General features: G+C 59.0%; 2 protein-coding genes across 2 annotated transcripts; both read right to left on the bottom strand.

Moving 5' to 3' along the window:
• Positions 1-943: 943 nt before the first annotated feature.
• Positions 944-6,226, bottom strand: VHL (von Hippel-Lindau tumor suppressor). Its single transcript, XM_055134984.1, has 4 exons — positions 6,214-6,226; positions 5,450-5,752; positions 4,003-4,125; positions 944-3,031 (listed from the first exon to the last, which is right to left on the bottom strand). The coding sequence occupies exons 1-4, from the start codon at positions 6,224-6,226 to the stop codon at positions 2,835-2,837; spliced, it is 636 nt and encodes a 211-aa protein (XP_054990959.1). The 3' UTR covers positions 944-2,834.
• A 9,074-nt stretch (positions 6,227-15,300) lies between these two features.
• On the bottom strand, positions 15,301-18,491 carry BRK1 (BRICK1 subunit of SCAR/WAVE actin nucleating complex). The gene is made up of 3 exons (XM_055135937.1): positions 18,329-18,491; positions 16,032-16,114; positions 15,301-15,897 (listed from the first exon to the last, which is right to left on the bottom strand). The coding sequence occupies exons 1-3, from the start codon at positions 18,444-18,446 to the stop codon at positions 15,871-15,873; spliced, it is 228 nt and encodes a 75-aa protein (XP_054991912.1). The 5' UTR covers positions 18,447-18,491; the 3' UTR covers positions 15,301-15,870.
• Between the last annotated feature and the right edge of the window lie 424 nt (positions 18,492-18,915).

The following is an 18,915-nucleotide window of genomic DNA, read 5'->3' as shown; positions in this document are numbered from 1 at the left end:
GCTCTGTGCTCAGGAGTCACTCCTGATGGGGTCTGGGGGACCATCTGGGGTGCCAGGAATGAACACGGGTCAGCCGCATGCAAGGCAAGTGTCCTTCCCTCTCTCCTACCTCTCCTGCCCAGACAGTGTTTCTAAGTTCTCTGCTGGAAAGAGAAGGGGCCACCGAGGAAGCTCAGTGCACGCCTCAAGCCGCCCCAGAGCGTGACCATGGCTCCCCCAAGGCCACCGGCGGAGATCAGAAAGACCCCGACAGAGCCGCCTGGCTCCTTGACTTCCACTTAATGTACTGTATTTTATTTTTTCCTCTTAAATTCAAAATAGGAAACATCCTAGTCTTTTGGGAAGGTGCATTTAATACATTCATCGGATTCCCAGTAAAGAAAAGTTCTCGGGGGCGGAGCGATAGCAGAGGGTAGGGCGGTTGCCTTGCACGGGGCCGCGGCATCCCTATGGTCCCCCAAGCACTGCCAGGAGCAATTCCTGAGTGCAAAGCCAGGAGTAACCCCTGAGCATCGCTGGGTGTGACCCAAAAAGCAAAAAAAAAAAAAAGTTCTCATGCTATGGGCTTCTGTTCCGCAGACGCATTGCCACAGGGTTCCAGAAACTGTAAGTTTGAGTGAGAGAACTTCACTTTGTCACAGGCTGGGTAAAACCGCCCGGGCCCGGCCCACACTGCCTCCCCCGCCCTCCCCCTCAGATTCCGCATTTCAGGGAATCAAACAAGCTTCAAAAGTGAACAGAGGACCACGCTTCTGTTGACCATTCAGAGAAACCAGATCAGGGGCCATTTAGAGGGGAGGGGGGGGACTGTTCCCCTCTTTTGGCTCCGACTCAGCACAGGGATTCTGGCGAACAGGGACAAGAAAAGGGCAAGTGGGAGAAGCCAAGGAACAGCCCCGGGACCTGGGTAGGGGGGGAACTAAGCTCTACAGAAAGCTGGTAACACCGTGGAAAAATATTTATTATAAACTTTAATGAGAAAGTAGAATACAAAACTGTATATACAGTATGATCGCCACTGAAAAAACTGACCAAGAAACGGCCGAAGGGAGGTGGGGAGTTCCAGGGCTCGGTTGGCGCTCGCACCCACGCAGCGGATCCAAGGGGATCTTTCCCTTCCCTTCACTGTTCGGTCTTTTTCCAACATTTTCTCCACCGGGGAAATTTTTTGTTTTTGGGTCACATTCGGCTGAGCTCAGGGGCCATAATGGGTGACGGGGCTCAAACCTGGGTGGGATACAAGGCCAACATCCTACCCACTCTGCCACCTCTCTGGCCCCTCTCCTGGGGAAGTTTTCTTTAAACTGTTAGTTATCACAAAGGGGGATTTTTTTTTTTTTTTGCTTTTTGGGTCATACCCAGCAACACACAGGGGTTATTCCTGGCTCTGCACTCAGGAATTACCCCTGGCGGTGCTCAGGAGACCATATGGGATGCTGGGAATTGAACCCTGGCAAGGCAAACGCCCTACCCGATGTGCTATTGCTCCAGCCTCAGGGGGAAATTTTTTTTAAACTCCTAAAAACAAAACAAGGGAGCTGGAGCGATAGCACAGCGGGGAGGGCGTTTGCCTTGCATGAGGCTGACCCAGGTTCGATTCCCAGCATCCCATAGGGTACCCCGAGCACCGCCAGAAGTAATTCCTGAGTGCAGAGCCAGGAGTAAGCCCTGAGCATCGCCGGGTGTGACGCAAAAAGAAAAAAAAAAGGAAGCCTGGGGGCTGGAGCAATAGCACAGCAGGGAACCCCTGTGCATCGCTGGGTGTGACCTATAAAAACAAAAATAAAATAAAATAAAATAAAATAAAAGGAAGCCTGGTAGCAGAATCGGGAGATGGTGGACTCAAACTTCTCAATTTGAGAAGGTGGCCCTTGAGGCTGACTCCCAGCTGTGCTCAGGGGTCACTCCTGGCAGTGTTTGGGGATCCTGTAGCAATGCTGGGGAGCAAACCAGAGCGTGCAAGACAAGTACCCTACCCACTGCACTCTCTTTCTGGCCCCTAGAGCTTATGGGTTTGGATCCAAGAGTCACGGAGGAGAAATGCCCTAGATTTACAAAAAGAAATGGAAGTATTTGCACCTGGCAATGACCTCCTGGCCCAGGTGCTCTTTGGAGCGAGATGCAAACCCCAGCAAGCCACCTGAGGTCCAGGAAGCCCCGTCCCCACCTGCAGGCAAATAAAACACAGCCACAACAAAGGTGTGGGATTGGGGGCTGAAGGATAGCACAGCGGGGAGGGCGTTTGCCTTGCACGCGGTCCACCCGGGTTTGATTCCCAGCATCCCATAGGGTCCCCTGAGCACCACCAGGAGTGATTCCTGAGTGCAGAGCCAGGAATAACCGAATGTGATCCAAAAAGCAAAAAAAAAAAAAAAAAAAGTGTGGGATGCAGAAAATGACCGAAAGTGCTCCCTATGAAAACGGTTCCCTTTCACACGCCGGCTTTCTACACACAGTAAGGCCCCCCTCTCCCCACAAAAAGGGCAAAATCTCCAAAATTCCACCCAAGTCTCAGCCGTCTTGAGGAGGCCCGAGGGGGCTCGGAGGGGCGGCATGTGGGTCCGCCTCTGCCTCCCAGGGGACGCGCAGCCCCTCAGCCGGCCCCACGCGGCCATCACCAGCCGCGGCCCCTGGCCGGACACGGAGCCCAGAACCGCCTGGCCAGAGTCCTCGAGCAGAGCTGCTGCTCCAGGGAGCGACACTGTAACTGTGTCCCGTGATAAACGCCCACGGGGACAGGCCTCAAAGGCCACTCTGTTCACTCCACCCCAGCCTCTCGGCATGACCTTGGGAGCGAGCGGAGGGGGGTCTCCCTCCGAGCACGGGGGGCCGGCTCAGGGCCCGGCCTGCGGCTCGTCCTCCCGCTGCTGGCTCTCCAGGTGCTCCTGCGTCAGCCGCTCCAGGTCCCGCCGCACGTTCGGGTGGTCCTCCAGGTCCTCGTAGAGGGACCGCACGATGTCCAGGCTCCGGTAATGCTCGGGCTTGACCAGGCTGCGGACCACCTGGAGGCAGCGCTCCTTGAGGGTGTACACTGCGGCAGAGCAAAGGGCCTGAGCCGCGTGCCCCCGCCAGGGGCTCCCACGCTGCCCCCACCAACCGAGACCCCCAGAGCCACCCGAGTCTTTTTTTTTTTTGAGGGGGGTCACACCCAGCGATGCTCAGGGGTTACTCCTGGCTTTGCACTCAGGAATTACTCCTGGCGGTGCTTGGGGGACCATATGGTATGCCGGAGAATGAACCCGGGTTGGCCACGTGCAAAGCAAACGCCCTACCTGCTGTGCTATCGCTCCGACCCCAGCCACCCGAGTCTTACACCCATCGTCAAACCAGGACCCTAACATCAATTCAGAGATTCTCTTTAAGCTGCCTACTGGCACCATAAGCTTATTTATTTATTTATTTATTTTGCTTTTTGGGTCACACCCGGCGATGCACAGGGGTTACCCCTGGCTCTGCACTCAGGAATCACCCCTGGCGGTGCTCAGGGGACCCTATGGGATGCTGGGAATTGAACCCGGGTTGGCCGCGTGCAAGGCAAACGCCCTCCCCGCTGTGCTATCACTCCAGCCCCCTGGCACCATAAGCTTAACTGGACTAAGTAAAAGACACCGGGCTGGGGCGATGGTGCAGTGGGGAGGGGTCTGTCTTGCATGTGCCCGACCCGGGTTTGACGTCCAGCACTCCATATGATCCCCCAGGCGTTGGCAAGAGTAATTCTTGAGTGCTGAACCAGGAGTAGCCCTGAGCATCGCCAGGTGTGGCCCCAAAGCAAACAAACAGAAAAAGTACCACCTAGGGCAGGGGCGTGGCTGGGAGGGAGGCGCCCTCAGACCCGTAACCCCAAGCTGATGCCAAGGCTGGCGGCCCCAGACAGGCAGGAAGCCGGCTGCCTGTCACCCTAGAGGCATCAGTGTGGGACAAACGTGATCGCTGGGGTTTCCTTCTGGCGGGCGTGGGAGGCCGGGGCGGGCAGGGCCGTGAGGTCAGACAGGGCACGGGTACCTGGCAGCGTGATGTTGGCGAAGATCGGCTGCCCGTCCGCGTTGAGAGACGGCATGAACAGCTCCGTCTGGTTCACCAGCAGCCCGTCGTAGGTGCCCGCGTCCCTGAAGAGCCACAGGTGACCTGCGGGCAAGCACAGCCGTTAGGAGCCTGCAAACCTCCGTTTCTCCCTCAGAGACGCCGCCCGCAGCCCGGGACGCCCATCTGCCAGTCAATCCCTCAGTCCTCGCCCAGGGGTGCTGAGAGGCTCAGTCCTCACCCCTGGGGTACTGACTCAGTCCTCACCCCTGAGGTGCTGAGAGGCTGCTTGGCCCAGGCCAAAGTGCAAAGGGCAGGTTCTCATGCCTCAGCCGCCCGATCGGCAGCCACACAAACACCAGCCTCTCTAGCACAGGAAAACCCGACCTCGGAGTGACCACTGCCCTGGGTGCAGATGGACAGACTGACTGTCCCCGAGGCCTCTGCCCCCACAGTGACCAGTCCCAGTGGCTCCCAACAGGTCCCTCCCGGGCCCTCTGCGCCCCCAAACCCCTTCACAACCAGGCTGCTTTGAAGTCAAGCCACCAGGTCGGAAAGGAAAAGCTGGTAATGAACCCATTTCTCCACCCCCAAGCCCGACAGGGGTCCAGGTGGGAAGGCGCACACGGCTGAGCCAGTTCCAGCCCCAGCACCTGCGTGTGGACCCCACGGAGGCGGGGAGGGGGGTGATCCGAGCCAAGCAAGGTGTAGCCCCCGGCCCCAGGGCCCAAACACCCCGCAGGGCAGAGAGAGGGCGCAGGAACTGACACTCCCCCCTCCCAGGTCCTGCGGTGCCGGCACCTCTGCTTCAGGCCCGGCACCTCTGCTTCAGGCCCGGGCCCTCCTGCCCCTCTCGGGGCTGGCCTGGAAAGCGCGACCCCTGCGGCCGAGAGGTCAGCTTGGGCGCTGGCCCTGCACGTGGCGGCGGACCCGGGTACCGCGGGCAGGGGGGCTGCACAGCAGCTCCGGGCAGGGGTACCCGAAAGCCCCTCCAGGCGCGGACTCGGCGCGCACGACCCCGTCCAGGGGGCAGAAAAGCCCCTCCAGGCGCGATCCCCGTTCAGGGCACAGGAGCCCGTCCAGCCGCGACCCCCCGGAGCCCAGTCCGGTCCCGTCTGGCGGCGCCACTGGCCCGGTCCAGCCCGGTCTAGCCCCGTCCAGTCCCATCCGGCCGCCCCTCCCCCGCCCCGCCCGGCCCCTTTTCCGCGCCCTGCATCTCCCTTCCCCGCGCGGCCCCCTTCCACTTCCCCTTGACCCCTCCCTGCCCCGCGCCCCCCTGCCCCTGCCCCGCGCCCCCCTTCCCCTGCCCCGCGCTCCCTGCCCCGCCCCGCGCCCCCCTTCCCCTGTCCCGCGCTCCCTGCTCCGCGCCCCCTGCCCGCGCCCCCCGCCCCTCCCCTCCCCTCCCCCCTGCCTCGCGTCCCCGCCGCACCGCGGAAGCTGTGGATGCGGCGGCCCGTGCCGGGCGGCAGCGTGGGGTAGGGCAGCGGCTCGCCGTCGAAGTTGAGCCAGAGCGGCCGCACGACGCGCGGGCTGCGGTTGCAGAAGATGACCTGGGCCGGCTCGCGCGAGTTGAGCGAGCGCAGCACCCGGCGCGGCCGCGGCCCGGCCTCCATGTCCGCGCGCCGCCCGCCCGCCAGCCGGGACCGGGACCCGCCGGACTCGGGCCTCGGGCTCGGCGCGCCGTGGGGGCGGGGCTCGGCGGCGTGCGCGCTCCCGGGCGGCGGCGTGCGCGCTCCCGGGCGCGGGGGGGGTGGGAATCGCGCGTCCGCCGCGGCAGGAGGCTTCGCGCCTGCGCGCTGGCAGCCGCTCGACGGGGCGGTGTTCCTGGGGACAGTGCTGCTGAAGTTGTGCTCCTGGGTTCAGTGCTCCTGCGGGCCAGTGCTCCTGGGGACCACTGCTCCCGGGGGTCGGTGCTCCTGGGGTCCAGTGCTTCCGGGGGGGTTAGATTCAGTCCTCCTAGGGACCCCACTGCTCCCGGGGGTCAGTGCTACAGCGGGCCAGTGCTCCTGGGGGTGTCAGTGTTCCTGGAGACCAGTGCTGCTGGGAAGTCAGTGCTCCCATGGGGGGGTCAGTGCTCCTGGGGAGCCAGTGCTCCTGGGTGTTCAGTACTTCTGGGGGGCCAGTGCTCCTGGGGACCAGTACTCCCCGGGGGGTCAGTGCTCCCCGGGGGTCAGTGCTCCTGGGGACCAGTACTACGGGGGGTCATTGCTCCCAGGGGGGTCAGTGCTGGGGGGGTCAGTGCTCCTGGGGACCAGTACTCCCGGGGGGTGTCAATGCTCCTGGGGGGGTCAGTACCCCCGGGAGGTCAGTACTCGCAGCGGGGCCAGTGCTCCTGGGGGTTCAGTGCTCCTGGGGGGGTCAGTGCCCCTGGGGGCCAGTACTCCCGGGGGGTCAGTGCTCCTGGGGGGTCAGTGCTCCTGGGGTGGTCAGTACTTCTGGGGGATCAGTGCTCTTGGTGGGGGTCAGTGCCCCTGGGGGGGGTCAGTGCCACGTGGGGGATCAGTACTCCCGGGGGAGTTGGTATTGGGGGGGTCAGTGCTCCTGGGGGGGTCAGTGCTCCTGGGGGGGGTCAGTGCCCTAGGACTGGGCCTTCTCCCCCCAGATCCCCAGTTTCCCAGAAGCTTGGCAGTCACACCCACAGACTCCCCCGGGGCCACGTAATCTCATCAAGGGCAAGATCCAGAGAGTCTGAAACAAAGCTCCCAGAAGAGAGCAATTTTTCCTGGAGCACGGTGTGGCTGCATTTGCGACCACATGACCTCTTTATTTTTATTATTTTTTATTTATTTATTTCTCCCACATGGCAAACTACTCATGATGTATTTGATATGCCAAAAACAGTAACAACAACGTGGTCTTTGTGTTCCTACAGCGAGCAGACACCACTGGGCTACACTAGCACACAACAGGAATGAATGAAGATGTTACTGGTGCCCACTGGAGCAAATCGATGAACAACGGGATGACAGTGATACAGTGATGCAGTGATATTTTTTAAATAGTAAAGGGGACGGGAGCTACAGTGGGTCAGATGCTTGCCTTGCATGCGGCCAACCCAGGTTCAATTCCTGGCATCCCATATGGTCCCCAAGAACTGCCAGGATTAATTCCTGAGGGCAGAGCCGGGAGTAACTCATGAGCATCACCAAGTGTGACTCCCAAAAGGCAAAAAAAATAGTAAAGAGTCTAAACTTATTTTTATTTATTTATTTATTTTTATAAAGTTGTTCATGATTTATTACATTCAATATTCAAACACCAATCCCACCACCCACCATTGCACTGTCTTACCACCATTATTTCCAATTTTCCCAACCACCCCCAAGGCTGTCCCTACAACAGGCCCTGAGTAACGTATTTTATATTGTTTGTTATAATTTGCTAAAAATGATCTAAAAGTATTTCCTTAGAACAAAGTCTGTGAATATTGCTGTATCTCACCAAGGAGCCATTAATCTCTTGTAGAAGAAATTACTAACATGTCGTTAAGTCTTGTATGTTTGTATCTTGTTGATTGAGATTGGTTGCCTTCTACTTTACTTCCCGTCTAATGTGGTGTGTTGTGCTACTTGTGGTTTATCAGTGGTGTAGAGTTTGAGATGTTGCTCCAGGAATTCAAAAATTTTATATGGGATGCTGGGAATCGAACCCAGGTCGGCCACATGCAAGGCAAATGTGTTACCTGCTGTGCTGTCACTCCAGCCCAAATTCAAAACATTTATTTATTTGTTTGTTTGTTTATTTATTTAATTTGCTTTTTGGGTCACACCTGGCGATGCACAGGGGTTACTCCTGGCTCTGCACTCAGGAATTACTCCTGGCGGTACTCAGGGGACCATATGGGATGCTGGGAATCGAACCCGGGTCGGCCACGTGCAAGGCAAATGCCCTACCCGCTGTGCTATTGCTCCAGCCCAAATTCAAAAAATTTAGACGGAGTGATAGATCTGGAATTTAATTTTTTTTTTTTTTTTTGCTTTTTGGGTCACAACCTGGCAATGCACAGGGGCCACTCCTGGCTCTGCACTCAGGAATTACTCCTGGTGGTGCTCAGGGGACCATATGAGATGCTAGGAATCGAACCCGGGTCGGCCACGTGCAAGGCAAACGCCCTACCCACTGTGCTATCACTCCAGCCCCTAAACCAGCTAATTTCTAAATGCAGAAGTAGATTAGATTGGTAGCTTAGACAGTAGGAACATAAAGTGGACTTAAAGCTTTTAAGTAGTCTGTTTTTTTGTTATTATTTATTTTCTTTTTTGGGTCACACTCTTCAGCGATGCTCAGGGGTTACTCCTCGCGCCATGCTGAGGAATTATTCCTGGCTGAGCTCGAGGGACCCTGTGGGATGCCAGGGAGTGAACTCAGGTCAACCACATGCAAGACAAGCGCCCTCCCGACTGTATATCTCTCCAGCACCCTATTTCAGTTTTATTTTAAACCCAAAAGGACCACAGCGACTCCATTTTGGAAAGCCAGACTCCACCGTGTGCCCCAGGGTGATGAGTCTACAGCCTTGTAAGAAAAACATGCCAGACCCCAAGGGCATGGACTTAAATGCCCAGACATCTGACCACCGATAACTAGGTTGATTCAGGTCAATGTAGCACTGTCGACCCATTGTTCATCGATTTGCTCGAGCGGGCACCAGTAACGTCTCCAGGTGAGACTTGTTGTTACTGTTTTTGGCATATCGAATACACCACGGGTAGCTTGCCAGGCTCTGCCGTGTGGGCGGGATACTCTCGGTAGCTTGCCGGGCTCTCCGAGAGGGATGGAGGAATTGAACCCAGGTCGGCTGCATGCAAGGCAAACGCCCTCCCCACTGTGCTGTCGCTCCAGTCAAAGTAAGATGTGTTAACTGCGGTTTGCTTCCGCACCTGCTTGCTCAAGGCTTTGAGATGCACCGGGCAGGAGGGCACAGGGTTCCAGCCTCTCCCAGGGGTCCAGCCGAGTTCCAAGTCTCAGGCTTGCGAGCCCTCGGCGCTGAGTCTCTTGTCTGAGTGCCCTCGGCGCTGAGTCCCTTTTATGAGTGTGTCTCACTCAGCGTGTGAATCAAGCCTTGAAAACTGTCCTGTCTCTGTCTCAGCAGGTGGCCGGGCTCAGGCGTGTGACCACGTAACAAACTGACTGCGTCACCATTCATCTCCTCCTGGAATTCTTTCCCGGGCCACGGATCTAGCAAGGCTGGGTAAGATTTTGGACACAATTTCCTTTTCCTCCGAAGAATAATTCCTCACTGCAGCCCCCCGTGGCTGCCGTGGCAGGGACCGTTCCCCACTGGGCACAGGTGGAGCCAGGTGTGACCTGATGATGGTCTCCTGGGGCCACTGAGATGTGAGCACTGTCCTGCACTGTCTGGGCACTTCCTGGGTGACTGCTGGGTGCAGGGAAGCGCAGACGCCCTTCTCCAAGCTGCCTCCCTCTCTTCTCCCAGGAGGCGCCTATCCACTCCAGGGCGACGAGGTCCATGGAAGCCTGCACTCCAGCCCATGGAACGGTCTCCTTGACCCTAGAAAAGGTTTTTTGTTTTTTTACTTTTAGGGTCACACCTGGTGGTGCTCAGTGGTTATTCCTGGCACCGCACTAAGGAATTACTTCTTTTTTTTTTTTTCTTTTGGGTCACACCTGGCGATGCACAGGGTTTACTCCTGGCTCTGCACTCAGGAATCACTCCTGGCGGTGCTCGGGGGACCATATGGGATGCTGGGAATCAAACCCGGGTCGGCCACGTGCAAGGCAAACGCCCTACCCGCTGTGCTATTGCTCCAGCCCCCAAGAAAAAGAAAATTTTTAAAAAGAAAAAACCCAAAATTTAAAAGACAGAAAAAAAGGTGATCACAGAACAGCTCAAACTGCAGAGAAAATGTAGGATGACAAACATCTCACAGACCAATAGATTGCTCTGCTTTTTTTTCTCTCATAAAAATTGAAGGTAAAACTTCATCGTCAGAAAGATCACTCTGGGCAGGTACCCTACGGCACAGCAGGTTTGCCTTGCACTTCACCGACCCAGGTTAGATCGGCAACATCCCACATGACCCCCGGAGTGCAGACCCAGGAGTAAACCCTGAGTATGGCCAGGTGTGACTCAAAAAAGAAAAAAAATAAAATAAAAAAGAACAATTGTAAGTCCAGTGGACAGCAAACAACGATTCTGTCCCAGAGAAGTTTTACTTCGGGCTGCCTGTCTCGGCGACCGCAAGTGCTGGGCTCGGCCTTCAGCAGAAAAGCAATGGTCTCCGGCCCCTGCAGAGACGCTTCTCCACCTGGCTTCTCAGAAATGGCCCAGGAGTCCCTTCCCGCCCCGCCCTGTCCCTGGCCATCAGAAGGGGATGAAGGGAATGAAGAGAGGGAGCTCAGGGCCCTTCTCCCTCCCACTGCCTCGCCCATTGCCCTGAGGGAGGCCTTTCCCCTCTTCTAGTCTGGCAATTGCTTTGCACATTGACTTTATCTGCAAATTCCCGACAGAGGCACCTCATTATTTAACCAAATAGACAAGGGGCCCTTCTGTGGGACTGGCCGAGCAAGGGTGTGGAGTGACTGCAGATTTCTCCGGGTAGGAAATACAAGATAAACCCAGTTCTCAGAACACAGGGTCCTGTTACACCAGTTTTAGGATAAAGGAACTAGAAACATTCCTCAGGGACCAGCCACACCCGCACTTCCCCTCCTCGTTCAGGAGGACAAGGCCGAGACCTGGCTGCACCCCTGCATTCCTCAGGCCAGAACGGACAACACAGGGCAGCATGGTCAGCAAGGTCCAGCCGTGGCCATCTCAATGTCCCGGTGACCCCGACAGGAGGCCGGCAGGGGCAGGAGCAAGACGGCTCACTCTATTATTTCTTTCTTTGTTTGGGGATCACAGCCAGCAGTGCTCAGGGCTCACTCCTGGTGGGCTTGGGGGACCATCTGGGGTGCAGGGGATCGAACCCAGATCAGCCGTGTGCAAAGCCAGCTCCCTCCCTGCCTTACTATCGCTCAGGCCCCAGTCAGGTATGTGCTGTGGTGCCAAGTCGATCCCCAGCCTGGCTGTATTTTCTTGTTTGGGGGCCGCAGTTTGCAGTGCTCATGGCCTACTCCTGCCTCTGCACTCGGGGATCATTCCAGGTGGTGCTCGGGGGACCCTATGGGGTCAGCAGCCTGGGTGCGAGGCCAGCGCCCCGTATTCACTGTACTATCTCAAAGGTTTCTCTGTGTTTTCGCTCAGTATGGTGAGCAAACTGCCTACCTGTTGGGGATGGACTGAGCTACCAGGGCGAGCCCAGGTAGACTACTACAGACAGGAACATTTTCCCCTTCAAGCTGCATTCAGAAAATAATTTCTGCATATTGAAAGAGGCAGTTTGTCGTTGTCTCACAGAAGCCTGTCTGGTCTTTGACATGCAGATCTCAGGTGCTAGCCAGGCCTGACCTTTGAGATTGCAAAATGCAGGCTCTGGCCCAGCCTAGTCTTTGGGATGTAGATTTCAGGTGCTGCCCAGTTTGTAATTGACATGTAGACTTCCTGTGGCAGCCCAGCCTGGTCTTTGGGATGTAAATCCAAGTGCTTTTAGCCCAAGGAAGGGTTTTGTTTTGGTTTTGTATCTTCTTTCCCGAGGCCTAGATTACTGGCCTGCAGATACAAGGAAATAATGCTGCCTCAATGTTCTTCCTGGAACATCTTTCGATGCCTTTGGTGACATCACTGTATTGCGCCCTTTAGGGGTACCATGATCAATAAAAGGAGATACATGAGGCGCTCTGCCTTTGCCAAGAGCCAGAGGGAGCCTGGTCCTCCATGAGACATATTTCTTCCGCGTTCCTTATCTCAGCGCCGAGCGCACGAACGTTCACACAACACCCACTGAAGTTCCTGGGATAGCCCCTAGGCTGCACTGTTTAGTGATGTTGGTTGTTGTGTTTTGGGGGGTCACACCCGACAATACTCAGGTGTTACTCCTGGCTCTGCACTCAGGAATCACTCCTGGTGGTGCTAGCGGGACCATATGGGATGCCGGGGGTGGAACCTGGGTTGTGTGTGAGGCAAACACCCTCCTGGCTGTGCTGCGGCTCCCGCCCCTTTGTTCTGGCTTTTAATTTGAGCCACACCTGGCTGTGCCCAGCTCACGCCTGATGGGGACGGGGAGACCACAGGCAGTGTGGGGTTTCAAGTTTGGGTTGGCCGCATGCAAAGCCACAGCTTTACTGTCTACTTGGATCCTTCCGTGCTCACCAATAATCCAGCAGGCTCCGACATAAACTAGGAAACTAAAGCAGAGCATTTTCAATGCTACTCCTCGTCACAGTGCTCTGGTAACTCGGCCCATCTGGAGGACACAGGAGACCAGGCTCAAGTCCCTGTGTATAGCGTTTTACTGCCCGTTTGCAGCCCTGAGTTGGATGCTGCCAGCGTGAGCCGACGGACAGGTCTCAGATCCAGCCAAACCCGTCCATGTCCATGTCCCGCTGGGCGGTCACAGCGCTCCCAGCGGGACTCGCCGTCCCGTCTCCTTCCCGGTCAGCTCCTACTTGCCTTATTATTTCTGGTGGGGAGAGGTTAGTCACATCCGGCAACGCGCAGGGCTTACTCCTGGCTCTGCACTCCGGAATCATTCCTGGGGGTGCTGGGCATCAGACCCGGCTGGCAGCGTGCAGGAAACGCCCTCGCCGCTGTCCTATCGCACAGCCCTGCTGGCCCTTCCCCTGCCCTCCCACTGGCCCTGCTCTCCGTATCCTCAACCGGAAGTTCCAACGGTGTCCCCTCGGGGGGCCCCAGGAGAAGGGTGAGCACCAGTATCATTTGGAGCCTCACCTGGTGGTGCCCAGCGATCACTACTGGCCGGACTCAGAGGTGCCGGGGATCCAAGCGGGCCAGTCACGTGCAAGCCCCTACCCACTGTACCCCTCAACTGACTGCGAACACTGGCTCCCCCGTGACCGAACTTCATGATTGTTATTTTTAAATGATTTATTCTTTGCTTTTCAGGACACACCCAGCGATGCACAGGGGTTACTCCTGGATCTGCACTCAGGAATTACTCCTGGCAGTGCTCAGGGGACCCTATGGGAAGCTAGGAATCGAACCCGGGTTGGCCGCGTGCAAGGCAAATGCCCTACCCGCTGTGCTATCACTCCAGCCCCTAAAATGATTTATTTTGGGCTGTACCTGGCGGTGCTCAGGGGTCTCTCCTGGCAGTCTGGGGGACCACACGCAGTGCTCGGGATGGAGCTGGGGTTGCCCTGGGCAAAGCAAGCATCTTAACCTGGTATTATGTCCCCGGCCCTTAAAGTAATTGAACCTTCGGGGTTGGAGAGACGGCACAGTAGGGTGTTTGCCTTACACATAGCTGGCCGGGTTCGATCCCGGGCGCCACTTTTGGTCCTGCAAGACTTGCCAGAATAATCCCGGAGCACAAGGTCAGGAGTAAAGCCCCAAGCACTTCGGGGTATGATCCCCAAACAGAAGCAAAGACCAAATACAATCCCCTTGACCTTTCACAGAATTCCTGCCTTAGGAAGGCCGAAGAGCTCTAGCTCTCAGGCCGCGCCTCCCTAGAGCACTAACCCGCTGGCTTACCTGTCTCTGCTTATTTCCACTCTGGAGAAGCCCGTGTTCTCCCCTCTAGTTTCTAAATTAGCTTCAGTAAAACTTATCTCCCGGGGAGACTGCGGCGATGGCACAGCGGGTGCAGCTCTCACCCTGCACGCAGCCGGCTGACCTGGACTTGGTCCCAGCACCCCACATAGTCCCCGAGCACCACCAGGAGTAATTCCTGAGTGCAGAGCCAGGAGTAACCCCTGGATATTGTTTTTTTTCATGGCACCCTCCCTCCAAAAAAAAAAAAAACAAACCTATCTTAGCGAAGCTGGAGCCATAGTACAGTGGGCAGGGAGATTGCCTTGCATGTGGCAGACCCCGGTTTAATTCCAGACAACCCATATGGTCCTCCAAACCTGCCTGGAGTGATCCCTGAGCACTGTGGGTACTGCCCAAACCCTCCCTCTACCCAATTTCAAAAAAAGGATGGACGGAAGGGATGCCGTGGAAGACGAGCCCACCCTACGAGCTCCGCAGGCCATGGGGCATGGCCAGGGTCCAGGAGAGACCTGTCTCAGCTACTTGGGATGGCCTTCCTAACAAGCTCGGAGCACCACTAGGGGTGGCCCCCAAACAAAAAGCAAAAAACTTGGTGGTGGGACTGGTGTTTGAATATTAAATGTAATCGAGTATTGTGAACTACTTTATAAAAATAAAAAGCAAAATATCTCAAAGTTCCATGAAGCAAAACACTTTTTCACTTCCTTCCATTTTCAGGTTTTCTCATCACTTTTGTTTTGCCTTTTGGGTCACACCTGGCAATGCACAGGCTCGTGCACTCAAGAATCACTCCTGGCGGTGCTCGGGGGACCATATGGGATGCTGGGAATCGAACCCAGGTCGGCCACATGCAAGGCAAATGTGTTACCTGCTGTGCTGTCACTCCAGCCCAAATTCAAAACATTTATTTATTTGTTTGTTTGTTTATTTAATTTGCTTTTTTGGTCACACCTGGCGATGCACAGGGGTTACTCCTGGCTCTGCACTCAGGAATTACTCCTGGCGGTGCTCAGGTTGCTGGGAATCGAACCCGGGTCGATTACTCATTTTTAGGTAAATATTTTATTTTCCTTTTCATTGTTATTGAATAAATCCTTCTAAGCTATAAAAAAATAAAAAACAAGGAAATAAACGCAAAGATCCAGGAGCCCTTTCTGGAGCAGCACGACAGGAGCGAGCCCGGGCACGAGTCTGCCCTGCATGGGGGCGAGTGTGCACAGCACCTGGTGACGGCCCCGGGGAGACGCCACACAGGGACAGTCCCTCGAGGTGAGGCGGCTTCGCTCAGCGGCAGTTCTAGGCCCGAGAGGCCCGTCTCCTACCCACCCCCGCCCTCTCGCCCGAGCACTGCTAGGGACGCCCCCAAAACAAAGCCAAAGGATGTCATTTGCTGTTTTGGGGCTGAACCTGCCAACTCCTGGCTTTGTGCTCAGAGATCACTCCTGGCCAGGCACCGGGGCCCCCGCATGGTGCCGTGGGCAAGGCAAGTGCCCCTCCACTGTCCTGTCTCGCCGGCCCCAGGAAAGAGACATCTAACTTGGCTGTGACGATACGGAGACGCGCTGGCCGCGTGCCCTCAGCAGGTCACAGGCAGCGGAGCGGGGGAACACGTGCCTGCGACCGAGCCATCGAGGGCAGGTGGAGCCGTGGACGCCAGGGTCTGCGCCCACACCGCCTCCCCCCCACACACAGCGGCCAGGCGGAGTGGAGGAGTTTATTAGGGAGATTCGGGCAGCAAAGACACCCCCCGTGACAGAAAGGAAACTCCGGAAGGGTCCGTCCAGCCAGCCGGAGCCCGACCCTGACCTCCCACAAACGGCAGGAGAGCTTTCTCCGGGGGCCCAGCCCTGGTGCGGGGGCTCAGCCGGGACTGCCGGTCCCCCCCGGAGCCGGGGCCCGGGGGCCAAAGGCCATTCAGAGCATCACAGAGACAAGGAACGCGAGCGCGGCGGGAGACGCCGAGACGGGGAGACGAGCCGGGGCCGTGCCCGCGTCCAGGCATGTGGCTCTGACGTCTCCAACCCAGCGAGCAGAAGTTCTACAAAACGGGACTGAGAGGGAAAGGTGCTTCTCGGTGGTTCCCAGCGTCCCCCTGGCCTGCTCCCCGCAGGCACTCCCAGACGGACACGGCAGGGCGCAAAGGCCACACGTTGCAAACAAGAAAACCAAGAATAAGCCCCGCTGCTCTGAAGGAGAGAGAGGGAACAGGCGCCGCGGGCTGGTCCACGGAGGCTTCCGGAGAGCAGGTCCCAGCGGCGGCCGGAGGGGCCCTAGGTGAGGGTCTCACCTTTTGTCACCTGTCAAAGCAAGGGGCAGCGAGGTCAGTGCTGAGCAGGAGCAGGGCCAGCGTCTGGGGTCAGGGTAAGCTGGGGTCAGGTCAGCCCCCCCCCCCCCGCCCGCGCCCCCCCCGGCCCCCCCCCCCCGAACTCACCCGGGCCTCGATGTACTCGATCCTCCGCTCCAGGGCCGTCAGCTTCTCGTTGAGTGTCGCAAGTCTTGAACGACAAGACATGTCTGGGGAAATACAGGCTATGTTTGGAACTGCGCGCGCACATACATACACACACACACACACACACACACACACACACACACACAGAGTTTGTAACTACACACACACACACACGCACACACACACACACACACACACACACACACACACAGAGTGAGTGGAGCCTGCCTTGCATGAGGCCGCTCCAAGTTCAATCCCCCGCAGCCCAGCTCTGAGTACCGCTGCCCCCACCCCCGCCCTGACGACCCAAAGGAATCCACCCGAACCCGGAATCCACAATGTAGCTAGGAAATGGGGAAGATGGGGAGAGCCAAGCCCCCAGAGCCCAGGGGTCCAAGGGTCTTTGGCGGGGGCCAGCCGGCAGGATGGGGGGCTCAGTCTGACCACCACAGAGCCCAATTCTGCCAACAGGCCTTGGAGCAAGAAGGCAGATGGCAAGTGTCCGAGCCAGCTGTGCAGTTCCAGCCCCAGGACAACCCCCCTCCTGCGGCCGAGCAGATGGCCCTCAGGAGCAACAGGCCAGGAGCAGATGAGAGAGCGCGCGGGGGGTGGCGGGGAGCTCAGGGGCGCTGGGGGTCGCTCAGGCCAGCTGCAGCACCACGAGTCCAACAGGGTTGGAGCCGAGAAGGCAGGTGCCCGACCCGCTCCACTGTCCCTCCGGCCTAGTGAAATGCCGTTCACACTGGAAGCTGGCAGGAGCTGAAGCACGAGCTATGCGGTTCCGAGGCCGCGGGCCGGATCCCAGGCACCCGGGGGAGTGGCCCGCTACTGAGAGCACTAAGGAACAACTATCACTACACTCCGAGAGACAGCACCTGCCTCAGCTAAGCCTAACAGACCAGGCCAGAGCGACAGCGCAGCAGGCAGACCCAGGGTCCCTCGCCCTGCCAGGAGACACAGCCAGGAGGAATCCCGCAGCGAAACAGGTGTGGCCCCAAACCAAGCAAACACGTGATCAATCTCAGCACAGATGCCTCCAGAACACAGGACGGAGACAAGCACGGAGAGGAGTGACGGCAGAGTAACAGGACTGCGAGTCCCTCCCCAAGAAGACCAAAGGAGGTGGGGGAGGGCGGGAGGGAGGCTGGGGACACTGGCTGGGACGGGCGTGGGAGCACTGCACGGCTGAGATCCAGCCACGAGCAGCTTTGTAAGGGCCTATCGCACAGCGGCTCGATAAAAAGGTAAAAAAACTCAAAGTGCATAAACAGATAATCGCGCAGGGGCGCGGCGCGGGGAGGGGGCTGCCTCTGCCAGCCGGGATGACTCAGGCGCGGAACACCCAGGGAGCTGCCAGGCTGCGGGGGCGGCCGCGCGACACGGAACACGAGCAGGGGCAGGGGACGCGAGCAGGAAACACGGGCAGGGAAGGGTGGCGTGTGGCGTCCCAGGCTCATCCCCGCCTCCCAGAGACTCCTGAGCACTGTCCGTGCCACCCGCAAACACCAAGCAGGACCCCCTCGCCAGCACCGCGCTGCCACCAGGGCGGCCTGGCAGTGCCACCTCGCACCCCGGGCCGACAGCCCTCCTCTGCCTCCCCGGACACGCGCACGTGCCGGCCGGACCGGACCCGCCCCCTCCCCGCGCGCCTGGCCCAGGACCCCGAGACGAGCCGCGGCATCTCAGGCTGCCAGCGCCGCCGGGCCGCCCCCTGACCCCGCTGACCCGCGGGAGCCCCGGGAGGGCTCCGGGAAGCACAGCCCCCCTCCGAGCACCTGCCACCGACTCGGGGGCCGGCGGGGTGGGGGGGACCGAGGCCAGCGCCAAAGAACCCCCGGCACCACCGCGAGGCCGCCACCATGCAGCCCGCCCGGGATGCCCATCTGGCCCCCCTGGCCCTTCCTGCGGGACGGGACGCGCGGGCACCGCTGTGGGGGGGGGGGGTGTCGGGGGCGGCCCACGGCGCTGGGGTCCATGACGCGGGTCTGGGCACCCCCGGGGCGGCCCCCACACCTGCCCCCGCCCCAAAGGCCGCTGCCGAGGGCCGCGGGGAGCTCGGCCGGGGGAGCGGCAGGAGCCGGGCGCGGCCGAGGGCCAGACTCCGCGCAGGAACGGACACCCGGCGACCACCACGCCAGCCCGGCCCCTCGCGGGGCAGGCCCCGCCTCTGCGGCCCGCGCCGCCCCCGGCCCGGCTTCCGGTCACTCCCGCTGCCCCGTCCCGAGGGGCGGCCCCCGGCCGCGGGAGTGGACGCGCGGGGGCGGCGCGCCCCTCACCGAAGGAGTTGAGGAAGTCCGCGATCTTCTTGATGCTGCTGGTGATGACCTCAATGTACTCCCGGTTCGCCCAGTCCTGGTGGATCTCCCGCTGCACCGGATCCTCCTGGCCGGCCATGGCTGCCGCCCGAGAGGCGAGAGTGCGCACGCGCCACGGCGCCCGCCCAGCCCCGCCCCCCCGGGGCCAGGGCGCCTGCGCAGCCTGACGGACGCTGGCGGCCAATCCGCGGGCTCGTCACGCACCTGCGTCCCGACGCACCACCGCTCTGCCCCGCCCCGGCACCAGGACGCCTGCGCAGCCTGCCGGCCGCCCGCGACCAATCCACGGGCTCGCCGCGCGCCTGCGCCCTGACGCGCCGGTGTCCCGTCCGTCCGTCTGCGCGCTCCTCCCACCCGAGTCAGTCGCAGGGTCCTGCGTGCACCCCGGGTTCATCGCCTGCAGCCCGCCCCTGCCTCTGCGCCTCTCGGCACGTCTGTGGTCTCGTGTGCCCGCGCCACCCCTCTCCTGGAGTTGCTGTCCTACAGCTGCCGTCTGCAATAAAACGGGTGTGGTCGATGACACGACTGTAAACCTCAGTCCCTTAAAA

The sequence above is a fragment of the Sorex araneus genome, chromosome 4 (assembly GCF_027595985.1).
Source record: "Sorex araneus isolate mSorAra2 chromosome 4, mSorAra2.pri, whole genome shotgun sequence".
Lineage (NCBI taxonomy): Eukaryota > Metazoa > Chordata > Mammalia > Eulipotyphla > Soricidae > Sorex > Sorex araneus.
This window is presented reverse-complemented; position numbering and strand designations above follow the sequence as displayed.

What these genes read in the sequence shown, in the direction of transcription:
- VHL (XM_055134984.1), bottom strand. An exon ending in CCGCATCCACAGCTTCCGCG is followed by an intron (nt 4,126 to 5,449) that starts GTGCGGCGGGGA and finishes GCTTGCCCGCAG; the next exon opens with GTCACCTGTGGCTCTTCAGG. An exon ending in CGCCAACATCACGCTGCCAG is followed by an intron (nt 3,032 to 4,002) that starts GTACCCGTGCCC and finishes GCTCTGCCGCAG; the next exon opens with TGTACACCCTCAAGGAGCGC.
- BRK1 (XM_055135937.1), bottom strand. Translation starts at nt 18,446, where the DNA reads ATGGCCGGCCAGGAGGATCCGGTGCAGCGGGAGATCCACCAGGACTGG. An exon ending in GGACTTCCTCAACTCCTTCG is followed by an intron (nt 16,115 to 18,328) that starts GTGAGGGGCGCG and finishes GTATTTCCCCAG; the next exon opens with ACATGTCTTGTCGTTCAAGA. An exon ending in TCGAGTACATCGAGGCCCGG is followed by an intron (nt 15,898 to 16,031) that starts GTGAGTTCGGGG and finishes TTGCTTTGACAG; the next exon opens with GTGACAAAAGGTGAGACCCT.